Raw genomic sequence first — 14404 nt, forward strand, 5'->3', positions numbered from 1 at the left:
AACAGAGCCAGGATATGAACCCAAATCTGAGCTGAAAGCCCCCAGTGTCAACCACTCCATTCCCTTACATGAGCACATTAAATGAAAAGTGGGACTGTGTCAGATTTCTAGGTCAGAGCACGTCCCCAAGCAGAAGACAAACGAACGCCCCAATCCCACTGAGCCCTGAGGCTCCCCACACCCCAGGTCACTCACCAGCCCCAGAGTAGAGAAGCTCTGGGTGTGGCACCTGGAGACCCAGGAGATGTGGACTCTTTCTCTGGCTCAACTGGAACTCCCAGAAGTTGCTCCCCCTTCCTCTGGCCCCTTTAGCTACTGGCCAGGGCCATTCGGAGGTAAGACACTGAGTCTGAAAGGGTGCCATACAGCCTCCCTGGTCCGTCTGATAAAACCAGTGCTTTAGGACCAACAGAGATCAAGGACACAATATTTCCTGATTCCGAATTCCTTAGGGGAAAAGCAGTGTTTCCTGCTCAGGGCTGTGCCAAAGGTGTGGTCACTGCCACAGGCCAGCAGCCTGCTGGGGGACACGGGGCCACCCTAAGGCCGAGAAGATTTTAGGGCCTACACGATGACCTGTGAAATGTCCTGCACCACTGCCCTCCCCACATGTACCTCCATGCACCCCAGCTACTAAGGAATCCATGTCAGGGCAAGGCCCTGTTTCTGATAGCAAAGGTTAACACTTTTTATCAGACACAGGGAGGTCAAAGAGAACTTTGGAAAAACCCACACTGGCTTTCCTGTGACCTAGGCAGGTCACTGAACTGGGTCTCAGGGGCTCCATCTGTTAACTGGGGACAATCCGTCACTTGCTTAATTACTGGGGGGGGTATCACCCGGCCCCTGCAGGCCCCTCCTCCCAGGGCTAGGAAGTAGAAGTCCATTACACAGCTTTGATTTTGTTTGCAATAGCCCAGCCTCATAGGGGCGCCTGGGTGGCTCAGTCGGTTAAGCGACTGCCTTCGGCTCAGGTCATGATCCTGGAGTCCCGGGATCGAGTCCTGCATCGGGCTCCCTGCTCGGCGGGGAGTCTGCTTCTCCCTCTGACCCTCCTCCTTCTCATGCTCTCTGTCTCTCATTCTCTCTCTCGCAAATAAATAAAATCTTAAAAAAATAAATTAATTAATTAAAAAAAAAAAAGCCCAGCCTCCTACAGAAACAGTACCAGGTGAACAAGTCCAAGCGGCCTTCCTAAGAGGAGGGAGGACAGGCTTCCGGTGTCACAAAGGCTGGCAAGGGAACAGTGTGGAACTAGGTTCTACGTCCCAGCCCCACTGCTAGGCAGCTCAGTGACCTCGGACAGGCAGTACCACCTCCCTGAAACGCCACATCCCCCTCTCTACCGGGGCCCATGCTGCCACCAGCCCTTCCCACCTAACAAGACTGGAACGAGACGGATCACGGTACATGGCACGTGACGCAGCACAATGGAGGCTCCAGAGGATTCGACGCGCCCATCTGCTCACTCTCGCTGCAAGCTGCCCCGAAGACTGGGCAGGCCACCATCCAGCACAGGGTGCAGTCGCCAAGCTGAGCATGAGGGGAGAAAGGAGCTGGAAGGGTTACAGGCTCCAGGCAAAAACCAGGCTGTGGTTTCATGTGAACTAGGATGACCCTGACGGAGAAAACCAGCAAGTGGTTTGGAAGATTCCAGTTCCAGTCTCCAGAGACAAAATGCCAGCGAATCAACCCACTGGCTCTCTTGCCCCCAAAGGAAGTGATAATATAAAGAGAGCAGTGGGGCCGGGCATTCAGGGCTCCCATGCCAGGGCAGCTGTGAAATCATCCTTGGATCATCTCACCAAACCCTACGCTGCTAAAATGAGGAACCACAAAGTCTGGGGCAGGTTTCAAACCTGCCCCCCCCAGCCTTCAGAGATGACTGGGGCCCCCATAGCCAGGAAGCAGAGGTGGCTGAGAGGCCAAGGTCCAGGCTCCAACCTCATGTCGCCCAGAACCGTGTCACTTTTTCTGTTTCACATATGGCATTTCCATATGAGATTCCTCCGAGTGAAGGCTGTGTGATTTAGTGCAAGTCTGAAAACTACTGACCTGGTCCAACTGTGTCATTTCAGATGGGAAAGGGAGGCTTGGAGCGTGAGTTGCCAAGCATAAAGGAAAAGCCTGTTTTCTCAGGTTAAATGCTTCTAAATTAGCATCCAGTGCTCTTCACCGTGTCTTGTGCCTCCTTCCCCCCCCCAGTCTTAGGATGGTTGGCAATAGGATGTTACCTCTCTCTCGTCTCTTTTCCCTGGTTGCAACGCTCTCTTCTCTCTTTCAAGACTAAATGGCAGCTTGGGAACAATTTAAAGATAAACATTCCCAGTCAAATTTCTTTATTTCAGCTAAACAGCATCAGGGTTCTAGTAATCAGGAAACAGCCCAAACAAAGGCTACTCCCCACAGGACAGGCCCGTCAGCGCGCTTCCTGGAATATTAATTACCACAAAGGGGGTTCAGTAACCCCCATAGGCCTGGCTAGCACCTACCATCCATTCCATTAGTAGACCACTCTCTGTAAACAGAATGGGGGCATCAGCTTTATAGGTGGAAAACCGAGACGCCGAGAACTAAGTGACCTTCCTGGGTCACCCTGCATGTCTGTGCCAAGAATAGAACATAGGTCTTTGATTGTAGTCCTTCTGTGTGGCAAAGGAAAAAGAACTCAGAGAGAAAGGTCAAGTAGCAGGCTAGAACACAGGGGAAAAAAGCAGCTGAAATACAGCTGCAAAACACTCCCGAACACAAAGGGCTGTGTCAGAATGCAGTCACCCTAGCCAGCAACGTGCCTGGAGGGGGCACGCCAGCCTGCCCCCCAGGCTCTCAATGCCTCCCTCCAGGACAGGCCCTATCGGCACCCTCCTTCCTCCTGCTTCTAGAGGAGGAGTGCGGATCCGAGCCCTCAAACACCACTAAAAGGAGTCCGCAAGAAAATGGGACGTTCAAAGAAAGAAGCCCCAAGAGTTGGCAAGGACACCAAGCAGAGGACACAAACAGGAGTAACAGCAGGAGAGAACCGTTCCTGGAATCCTCTGAACACAGGCTGTCTGCACAACACCTCCAAGAAGGAGGAAAAACCCACAAGCACAGCCCTTCCACTCAGCACTTCCTCTGAGGGTCTCAAGGGCCCCGCGGTGGGCCAGGCTGCTGCGACCAAAGCAGCCCCGTTCCACATGGTAGGCACCAGCTACGTGTGGCTCTTGAGCTCCCAGAAAGTGGCCAGCCTGAAACAAAAGGTGCTGAAAAGGTAAAATAATAACTTCGTTATGTGTGGAAATGGTATTTTGGATATGTGAGGTTAAATAAGATATAATTAAAAGTAATTTCATCTATCTCTTTTTGCTTTTCTAATGTAGCAAGTAGGAAATTTTTAATTATAAAAGTGGCTCATGTTATAGTCCTACTGGACAGGGCTGGTCTAACCCATATGCCAAATCTAGCTCCTGGCTTTTTTTTTTTTCTTTTAAGGTCCCAAAACCAAGACAAGCTTTTACGTTTCTACATGATTACGTAAGTACCTTCATAAACTCCTCGATTTTGGCCTACAAACCCTAAAGCTTTTACTATCTGGCCCTTTAAGAAATAAGTGGTCAATCCCCTGGTCTAGACTCTAAATACAATCAGATATCCCCTCCAATGACAGTAGGGGCAGAGGGCAGGTTTGAGATGCGCGAGTGTGTGTGTGAGTGATTCTTGCACACTCATTTTTAAAAACTGAGGTAAAAGTCCTACAGCATAAAATTAACCATTTTAAAATGAACAAGTCAGGGATGGTTAGTACATTCACGATGTTATGCAACCAGCTTCTCCACCTAGTTCTAAGACTGCTCGTGACACCCTCAAAGAGAACCCTGATCCCATTAGCAGGCACTCCCCCGCCAAGAACCCTGGTAACCACTAATCTGCCTTCCATTTCCACGGCTCTACCTATACTGGACATTTCATATAAATGGAACCATACAGTATGTCATCTTTGTGCCTGATTTTTTCACTTAATATGTGTCTGAGGTTCCATCATATTGCAGGATGGTCAGTACTTCATTCCCTTTTCATAACTGAATATTCCGTGATATGGATATACCACAATCTGTTTATCCATTCATCTACTGATGCCTATTTGGGTTGCTGCTACCTTTTGGCTATTATGAATAGTACTATTACAAACATGCATGAATGTATTTGTTTGAATACTTGTTCCCAATTATTTTGGATATATGTTAGGAGTGGAATTACTGGGTCATATGGTAATTCTTCTGAAGAAATGCCAAACTATTTTCCACAGTGGTTGCACCATTTTCCATTCCCATGAGCAATGCATGAGGGTTCTAATTTCTCCACATCCACACCAACACTTACGACCTTCCCTTTTTTAATATAGCCCTCCTAGTGGGTATGAAGTAATAACTCACTGTAGTTTTGATCTGCATTTCCCTAATGACTAATGATACTGACGGTTTTTTCCTGTGCTTGTTGGCCATTTTGGAAGGTCTGGGATTTATGACATAGCCCCTGCCAAACCATTTACCAATATGTGCGTAAATCATAAATCTTCTCAAAAGAGTGGTCATGAAATCTCCCCATTGCTTATGAGATAAATGTTAAGTGAAATAAAGAAGTTCCATGCCCTAGAACTTCTAAGAATGTCACAGAGATAAAGGGAAAGTCAATGAAATGATTCACAGAGACCAGGTCCTGACCCACCCACCTCTGTGTGTGGGACTCTCACCCCAAGACCCCAAGCAGCCCTGGTAGTGGAGTGCCGCATAGCGAGGGGCACAATTCGACCGAGAGATCTCAGAAAAGATGAAGGAGGACTGGAGGAGCCCCGGCAGAGATCAAGACCAAACTCCTCATGGTCCAGATGGGAACATCGAAGCCTGAGGAGAGAAAACAACCCAGCCAAGATCCCACAACAAAACAGCAGTAGAAGGAACTAGAACTTAAGTTCAGATGCAGTGACTCCTTCCACAAAAGGCATGCCTAAAGTCGTACAAATTGGCAGGAGGATGAGACATCACACCAGGTCAATACCCACCACGAACCCCAGAAACCCACACTAAGGCTGGGATCCAAGAACCCTGGGCTCCAGACCTTCTGCTCCCATTGACCGCCAACCCTTGATTCACATCCCTTCCCCACCGGCTCCCCCTCGTTTCACTCTATGTGGCCTCCTGAGTGACTGACTACACCCACTCCCACGACTTCAGAATTCCTACCAGCCCCACACCCCTCATCTAGCTCGAACCACCTGCAAGCCTGAACCGGTGATTCCACCTAAGGACCACACTAGACCTCCACCTCCTCCCTACCCCACAAACCTACTCTCTGTTATTCTCAGTCTTTGTGAAGGTACCCAGGTCTCCTCAATCCCCACCTCCAATCAACCACGAATATCCTGTCCCTAGTGCCTGATGACTCCTTCCGTCCTGGCCAACACTGACCTGGAGAAGACCTTTACCATAATTTACCTGGACTATTCAAGACAATCTTTTAGTGCTTCTACTCTTATGCCGAAATTATTTTCCTGAGACAAAACTCGGATGCATTAGAAAGTTAAGCATAAAAATAACTATAAGGGAACTACAAACATGAGAAAATAGTTTATAATCTTGAAAAAAAGACGTTCATAATCACTAGATTAAAAATACAAACTAAAAAAGAAACATGGAAATTTAACTGCATTCTTACTTAAAACTACCATATGAAAAAGAGAAATGACCATACATAACATTAGAACGGACACCGTGGGAGAAAATATGTGCAATATAGGACAGGTTCAGATTAAGATCTAGAGCAGGGGTCAGCAAACTAGAGCTTACAGGCTGAACCCTACTAGCTGCCTGTCTCTGTAACTCTGTAAATACAGTTTTATCAGAAACAGCTATACTCCTAAGTTTACGTATTGTCTTAAATGGCTTTGCATGATGGCTTTTACACTACAATGGCAAAACTGTGTAGTTGCCACAAAGATCATATGGCCCACATGGTTAAAATATTTACTATCTGGCCTTTTAGAGAGAAAGTCGGTGGACCCCTGACCTTGAGTGTGGACAGAAAGCTCCTATCAACCAGCTGGGTGGCGGGTGGGGAGCAAGAAATTAACCCAACAGAAAAACAGGCAAACAGTATGAATGCGCAGTCTACACCAGAAACAAAACATATGCCATAAATATTGTAAAAAGAGGCTTGACCTCACTGGTAACTAGGGAAATTATTAAAGAATTAAATCATCTGACAATATCCAATCCTGGCAAAGGTACGACACAGCCTTTTTTGGAAGGCAATTTAGCGATATCTGTAAAAAAAAATTCAATGTGCTTGATGTCAACCCAGCCATTCTATTTTTAGCTATCTGCCCCCAGAGAAATACTTGCATTCGTGCACGCACACACTCACCCAAAAGCATTTAGAAAACTGTTCGCTGAAGCAGTCACTGTGTGTAACAGCAAAACCCAGACGTAACCTTGCTGTCCATCAGTAAGGGAATGGTGACAATCTGGTACATCCCTGATGGCACAATTTGCAAAACAATTTTGGAATAGTTATATGTCGCACCATGAAAAGAGCTGTAAGACATGTCATTAAGCAGGAAAAAATACGTTGCAGAGCCAATGCATATATAGTCTGGGTTAAGTAAAGGTTTTAACTGTGTATTCAAGTCCACATGCACGTAAAGAAATGCACAGGACTGAAGGATAAACGCCTTAAAGAGGGGGTGGCCTCAATGATCACTGATCTATCTTCCAGCCTTGAAGGTCTAAAATAAGCTCAGGGCAGGGAGGGGCAGCAGGAAGCAGGGCCTTGGGGGAGAGTGATGGGAACCAATTGGCTGAGGTTTTCTAATGGAGCCAAGAGGATGAGAGTAAAGCTGGGGGAGGCCGGAAGCTGAGAGCAGCAGCTAAAGCTGTTGGCAACAGCCCTGAGTCTCCCTCCTTCTCTTTTCAAGAGCAGTTTCTTCCTGAAAGATCCCAGGAGGTAGAATGCTGGCCTAATCTCTCCCGGCACAAATAACCCCACTCATTATTTCAGAAACTACCATCCCAGTTGTGTCCTGGAAGACTCAGGCCTATTTAAAATCCACAATTAACTGTGAATAAAGTTGAAGAATAACGTACTTTAAATCTGCAACATTCTCTCTTGATCCAATTAATAATCAACAGATTTTTTAAAGAAAATTTAACAGATTGGACTGAAATATGCAGATCCCATTCCAGTTTATCTAAGCCTAAGAATCAGAACACAGTCCTGATGAGGTGTAAATATCCCATGTACGAATTTTGGCAGTTGCCTGGAATAACCAGGAAACTCTCTCAGAACAACCCTTACCAAGCCCATAAACTTCCTAAATCCAAGTTTACTATTCTGTGGGTGATTTTTGTTTGTCTGTTAACTTGTAAGAGAAAAGAGTTTAATAAGATACTATTCCTTGCTTTTCACAGGGTGAGAGAGGTAACCCAGGGATTCCTACTCCCAATTTACAGAAAAGAAAAAGAAACTCTACAAAGGCAAAGGGACTTACTCAAGGTCACACAGCTGAAAGTGACAGCGAAGACAGAAGAAAGGTCTCCTCCTGCCTCCTCGTCCAAGGCCCTCATCACCACATAAACTGCTTCCCCCAAAAAAGGCATCCAGTTGAGAAGAGAAAGTGTCCCTGAAAAGCCCAACCCAGAACACCTTACCAGGAAAGTGAGTTCTACGCTCCCAAACTGATTGGCCCTTCATCCCAAAAATCTATGACTGCAGCCTTGATGCTCCGGTTAAGCTTCTGGTTTTAGATGAAAGGAGTCTTTTCCTGGCTGTTGGGATTCTGATCACAGAGGAAGACAACATGTCTCAGGCCATAACCCCTGCCCTGCCACCCTACTCTGGTCTGCCATGTAAACAATTCAAACCCTGTGAGTACTTAAGTAGCATTAAAAACAGCGAGGCCGTACACTTCAAAGCAATGTTTTCCATCTAAAGGGTTCTTCTGCAAAAGGAGTGGCTACAACTAGGTCACACTGGACTGGAATGTGAAGGGAGCTCCCCTGGCCTCATTGGGGGGGCGGGGGGATGAGAGAAAGCTCTGAAGAAGACTAAAACTGGGGGAGAGGCAAGAAGGGGCACAGACACATCCCAAGGGGCTGTATTCAGGGCTTGGTCAGGAAATCCAAGGAATCTGCATGGCCCAAGGACCTCCAAGTGTTCCAGAGAATCGTTGGGATCCGGGGGCTCAGACAGCAACCAGTTCAGGGGCTCCCAAAGGCCAGTGCAGATTGCAGTCCAACTTCTTAGGGAACTGTTACAAAACAAATTCCTCATCTCCTGTATCACTTCAGTAATGGGGCCCTAGGACTCTGTATTTTTAGACTGTGACTCTGATGCAGGTTTGGGAGCTACTAAACTGTCCAACAGCCTCATATGACAGATAAGGCCAGGAGAAGTGAACGGACTTTCCTGAAGGCCCACAGGTCTCCTTATTCCTTGCCAAGCGACCAGAGAGCTGGGAGAAAGGGTGGGGAGAGGACCCCCCAGCTCTCCCATCAACAAAAAGCCCTCCAGTTTAAGTTCAAGAGCAAGACCCTCCTCCCCCGACTTCAGGACCATTCACCTCTCCCATCACTGACAGTGACAATGATTTAGAAAACGGGCAAACTGGGTCTGATGAGAGGGAAGCCCACGGTCCACCCGGACAGTCCTGCACCCTTGGCCACTCTGGGTGGACAAGTCTGAGTCGGGTCCTAAAACGGACTCTATGGGGGGTACTACGAAGCAGCAAGCAATCCCCAAGCGCTTTGTTCCTCCTAAGAAAAACCAGGCATTTTTGAGTCACCCAAAAAGCATGAATCACACGGCAGGGCTATGGGAACGGGAAAGGATGTTATTTTTCGGCATACTTGAGGATTTTCCCTTTGTCCCGGCTCTATCAATACACTTCCCGCTCCCTCCCTCCCCCATCCCCATCCTCACTGCCCTCCCCAGGACCCACGTACATTTTTCTGCTCCGTTTTTATCTTCCCCGGGAGCCTTCAGAGGCACCCCCACCCCCGCCCGCCTCGGGAACTGGGTAACGTCCGCTCTCCTTTCCCAGCAGGATGGTGGTCTCACGGGCGTCAGGACCGGGGGGAGGCGGCCAGCGCCCCCGGCCAGGCCCTCTCGCCCGCCTCGGACGACGGCTTGCAACACCCAGCGGGGCGACCGCGCGCCGGCAAACCTCCAGCCCGAGGGGGCCGCCGGGGGTCGGGGGCCGCCCCGCGCGGGCCCGGGTCTCACCTCCCGGTCGGCCCCGGGGCCCCCGCCCGCTCACCTGCGTCAAGTCCTCGTCGTTGAGGAGGTGCGACTCGCGGGGCTTAAAGCAGTTCTGACACTTGCTCTTGTTGAAGATGTTGGCCTGGAATTTCCTGCACGGGTTCTCCTTGGCCGCCGACATGGTCGGCGCGGCGGCGGCACAGGCCCGGAGGCGCGGCCCGGCGCGCGCTCCGCGGCGGACGGCGGACGGCGGCTGGCGGGCGGCGGCACCATGCACGGCGGGCTCGGGCGGGCTCAGGCCGGGCTCAGCGCGGGCGCCGCGGCATGCCCCCGCCGGCCGGCCGCCTCACAGCCGGGCCGCGGACGCAGGCCGGGCCGCGGCCGGAGCGCGCCCCCGGCGGTCAGGGCGGCCTCGCGGGCGCCGGGGTGCGGGCCGGGCCTCTCCTCGCACGACGGCGCGGCGCTGCAGGGCGCGCCGGGGCACCTCGGCGCCGAGCCCCGCGCCCGGGCCCTCACAGAGCGCGCGGTCCCCGCCGCCCGCCCGCACAGCCGCCGCCCGGCCGCCGCGGGCCCATGGACGCGGCCTCCCGGGCCCGCTGCCTCCCCGCGCTCCGGGCCGCTTCCAGGCGCCGGGTCGTTGCCGGTCCCCGGGGTCGGTCCCCGCCGGCCCTGCTGCCCTCGGCGCCCAGCGGCCGCAGCAAATGGTAGCGGAGCGCCTCGCGCACTCCCGGGGCGGGGCGGGGCGGGCGGGGCGGACGCGCGGGCGGGCGCGCGGTGGGCGGGCGGGCGGGGGAGGAGGGAGGGATAGGGGCAGCGCGCGGGGCGGGGCCGCGCCCTCCACGCGATCGGCAGCCCTGCCGGCCAATGGGAGGGGCGCGCTCCAGCTAACAAAGAAACCCTTTGGCCAATGGAAATCGGGGGTGGGGACAAAGGGCAGCCGGGCGCAAGGTAACTTGTGTAGGCGCGGGAAGGTGGGGGCGCCGGGATGGGACGTTCAGGTTTGGTGGACTGGCGCCGAAACTGGCTGGGTCCTGACAGCTGCAGGGGCTGGGGCGGGGGCCCACGGGGGAAGGGGCGGAGCCGACCTCCCGGCTGGCTCTACAAACCTCTCTCTCACTTCCAACCTCGCCTTCCCGCGCCCTTTCCCGACACCCGAGCCCAGCTCTGAGCGGATTCATCTAGCACCTACTGTGTGCCAGTCCCGCCCCCACCCCCCGCGAGGTAGTGGTCATAGCACTATTAATACGGACTAGATACTGTTTCCAGTGCGTGATACTCATTAGCTCATTAAAGTTTCACAGCCTCTCCATCATCATCCCCATTTTACATATGAGGAAACTGAGGCTCAGAGAAGTTAAGAAATAAGAGGTAGAGTTTCAAGGGATGACTAAGGGATGTCAGCCTTGAAGAGCTGTCACTTCTATTATGGGAGATCAGTGAAGGCTGACTCTATGCCAGGTACTGAGGTAGGCATTCTTTCCCCCATTATGTGTTTGAGGAAATTAAGGCTCAGACTTCTGAAGTAATTTGTGCAGGAGGGGCCGAACTGTCACTCCAATCCTCCGCCATCCAGTCTCATGACCAAAAAACCGCCTGGAGAAGACTGTAAAGGAGATACAGGCAGAAGATTCAGGAGCCCAGAAAGGGGGAAATGCACTCTTTGGGGAAATTAGGGATGGCTTCGAGGAGGAGGGGAAACTTAAGCAGATGGTGAGAGGTTGAGAGGGGCTGGAGGTGGAGGTTAGAGGAAGAAGGAGCAGGAAGGATGAGGCTAAAGGGATTCATGGGGCCAGATCACCCAGGGCCTTGGATTCCAAGCTCAGGAGTGTAAATGTCATTCTGCTGGCAGCCAGGAGTAGACCACGGGAGTTTTTAAACAGTGGGGTGAGCTAACCCAGCCCTCGCAGAGGAGGTGACATTGAAGCACGTGTTAACAGCAGCGACAGCAGCTGTTGCTTAGGGAATGGGAAGGTTTTAGGAGAAGTAGCAAATGCTTCCAGAGCTGTGTACTTTTCCACTGATCATCTGGTGAATATCCCAGGGAGGTGGATTTCAACTTAGTGTGAGAAAATGCTTTTCTCCAATGCAAGCAGAAGGAAGGTGGATCAAAGTCCTGTGGCAGCCTAAGGGGGAAGCCCAGCTCCACCCCTGCTAGCTCTGTGGCCTTGGGCAAGTCCCTTCACCTGCCTGCTGCCCCAGTTACCTCATCTACAAAATTGGCATGATTATATGGTTGTTGTGAGCATTACATGATATAATGCTTGTGAAATATCTTGCATGATGTGGCCAAATGTTAATTGGTGAATCTAGGCAAAGAGTGTTTATCGCACTATTCTTGTAACTTTTCTGTTGGTTTAAATTTTTGTGAAATAAAAAAAGTGTGTGTGTAGGGGAGGAGAGACCATTCTTGCCTGCACAGAGTACTCAGAAACTGATACCAATGATGGCCTCTGGGGAGGCGTGCTGGGTGGTTGAGAGGTGACCTACTTTTAATTATCACTGTAAGCCTTTTTGTTCCTCTTGGATTTGGTATTGTGTGCATGTACACTTTGTTTTCAAATAAGTTTTTAAAGTCCTATCCATGCCTCAAGGCCAAATCAAAGGCCACTTGCCTTAAGAAAGCGCTTGGCATGTTCTGCTCAAGTCCGTGGACACATCCAGCGTCTGCCTTGAGCAGGAAGGGTCCGCAGCTGGGGGCATAAAGAAGCCTTTGATTCAGGCCTGCCCGGAAGGAGCTCACACTTGAGCAAGTGGAGACAAATAGAAACAGGAGGCAAACGGACAAATTCAATCCAGGGTGTCATGGGGGTCCAGACAAGGGCACTCAGCTCCATATGCTGCTTATGGGAGGGCTACTTGGAAGAGGTAGGGCCTGGGCTGAGTCCCGAGCTGAGTTAGGACCCAGCCAGGAGAAGGTAGAGGGAAGGCATTCCAGACAGAAGAAGCACTGTGAGCTCGGGGCCTTGAAAGCAAAGGGTGTGTCCATGCATAGAAGCACCTCGACATTACTGGGTCGTGCAGAGAAGCAGGAGAAACAAGGGGTGCAGCGAAGGTTCAGCACCTGCTGTATGAATACCTGTTATGACAGATTAAAGCTCAACCTCCTCAGGGAGATAGGCGGCGGTGGTGGTGGTGTTTTGTTTATCGTTATTACTATTTTATCTCCATTTTACAGAAAGCACACATGAGGCTCAGGGCATTTAAAGAATGTGGCTGTGGTCATAATATAGACCCTCTCAGTGAGGATTCAAGCCCACACAGGTTGACACCATTAACACGGGGAACCATTAACTGAAATTTTTAGATTGAGCACTTAAATAGGGGCTGTTGGCCTGGAGAATGAGTCAGAGGTGGAAGACTGGAAACACAGCAGGCCAGAAAACTACTCTAAGCCCAGAGAGTAGAGACAGTAGGGGCCTGGAGTAGGCCAGGGTCCGTGGGAGAAGATCAGAATGAATTCAGGAAATATTTAAGAATCGGAATAAGTGTATTTAGCCATTCATCGTGCTCTGCTCCAAAACTCAACAAGTAGACTCTGAGCCCGATGAGGGCAGGGCCGGATCTTGGTCACTGCTGCATTTCCTGGGCTGACTTCAGTGCCTGGCACATAGTAGGTGCTCACAAAACACATGCTGAGTGAATGAATGAAAACTTACTCTGCTGTCTTGTATTGTCAAATATCCCACCCCAGATTATAAAACCCTCACAAACAGGATCTGTGTCTTAAGTAGCCTTGGCTTCCATTTCCAGGAGCCTGGAAGAACACTTTGCACAAGGCCAAATACTCAATGTAAATGTGTGAATGTTCACTGGGCTGTACACTTAAGATGTGCTCATTTTATTGTATACATCTCAATGTATAATGTATATCTCAAATAAGCACTAACCAAAGGAGCAAGCAAGCAAAGGCCTCTCAAGTGGGCTCCATACGTCCTGCTATGTGCATGTCATCCTAGGAGGGAGCAGAACACACACACACGTATCTTCGCCCCATCAAGCTCTAAAGCCTCCCTCCCACACATAAACACAAACACAGAAGTACCCGCTATTGGATCCCTATCACCACAGCTCAGTCTGGTCTGTCCTTGAACTGAATACAGATAGCACCTGAACAGTCTATGTCTGGCTTTTCACACTCAGCAGTAGGTCTGGGAGATGCACCAGTGTTGTGGTGTCTATCAGCACTCCATGCTTTCTCGCCGCCACCCTGTAGTCCGTTGTGTGGTTCTGCTACAGTCCATCTAGCCATGCTCCCCTGGACGGCCCCTGGGGAGGTTTCCAGTTTGGGACATTATGAAGAAAGCTTTTAGGGACATCCTCATGCGTGCCTTTTGGCAGACGTAAGTACTCATTTCTGCTGGGGACACCCAAGAGGGGGATAGCTGTGTTGTTTGGTGTCACATTTAACTCAACAAGCAACTGCCTGGAGTTGGCTCCTCTCTCTCCCTTTTTCTCTTCAAGTTGATAATAAGATTTACCTGGGGGAACACGTTAACTCTGCAGCTGACCAGGGCCCTCCCATGGAAATTCTGAATCAGTGTATCTGTTGGAGCTCAGGAATCTGTTTTTTAAATAAGTGTGCCAGGCCCTTCTTGTCTCTAGGCAAGTTTTGGAAATGGCGGATGGTGCCATGTTTTGCAAATCCTGCAAGATTTAAAAAATACCTACTCTGAAACTTCATTCCCAGATATTCTGATTTAATCGGCATCTGGAAGGGTTCTGTGGGGGAATCCCAGTGTCCATGCGGGGTAACTGTGGAGAGGAAAAGGCTTTGGGCTCAGTCCCAGTACAGGTCATGTCTCAGGGGGTTGTTGCTGCGTAAAACCACCCACCCCCATTTTACTGCCTCTCACAGTTCTGTGGGCTCCCTGGGCTCAGCGAGCAGTTCTGCTGGTCTTGCCTGGGGATGTTTCATGCAAGTGCAGTCAAATGGTGACTAGTTTGGGTCCTCTGGAGGCTTGAGTGTAACCCCCCAAACCAGGCCATCTGGGCCACTCCCGACTCTTCCAGTCTCTGAGCCTCCCCTCTTCCCCATGGCCTTTCCCCATGTCTCTTCAGGGCCATCTCTGGGTCCCCCAAAGTGTTCCAAGAGGGAAGAAGTAGAAGCTCCCAGTCATCTTAAAGCCTCGACCTGGCACTGGTATACCATCACGTCTGTGTCCTATTAGTCAGC

The 14404-nt window shown here is 50.7% G+C and overlaps 1 protein-coding gene across 9 annotated transcripts in view; it reads right to left on the bottom strand.

The window, feature by feature from the left end:
* The window catches only part of MPRIP (myosin phosphatase Rho interacting protein), a 150764-nt gene extending 140818 nt beyond the window's left edge, over positions 1 to 9946 (bottom strand). For 2 of the 9 annotated variants that reach the window (XM_064582082.1, XM_045889691.3), the window contains exon 1: positions 9290 to 9944. In XM_064582082.1, coding sequence (XP_064438152.1) covers positions 9290 to 9412 — 123 coding nt within the window. In that variant the 5' untranslated portion in view covers positions 9413 to 9944. Of the gene's footprint in view, positions 1 to 9289 lie in introns of all 9 variants that reach the window. The other 7 variants (XM_054511009.2, XM_054511011.2, XM_045889692.3 and 4 more) reach the window with 5 other exon arrangements.
* Between the last annotated feature and the right edge of the window lie 4458 nt (positions 9947 to 14404).

Source organism: Mirounga angustirostris, unplaced genomic scaffold, assembly GCF_029215605.1.
Source record: "Mirounga angustirostris isolate CCGP_5_RB_7025 unplaced genomic scaffold, mMirAng1.0.hap1 SCAF_17, whole genome shotgun sequence".
In the NCBI taxonomy this organism is placed as follows: Eukaryota; Metazoa; Chordata; class Mammalia; order Carnivora; family Phocidae; genus Mirounga; species Mirounga angustirostris.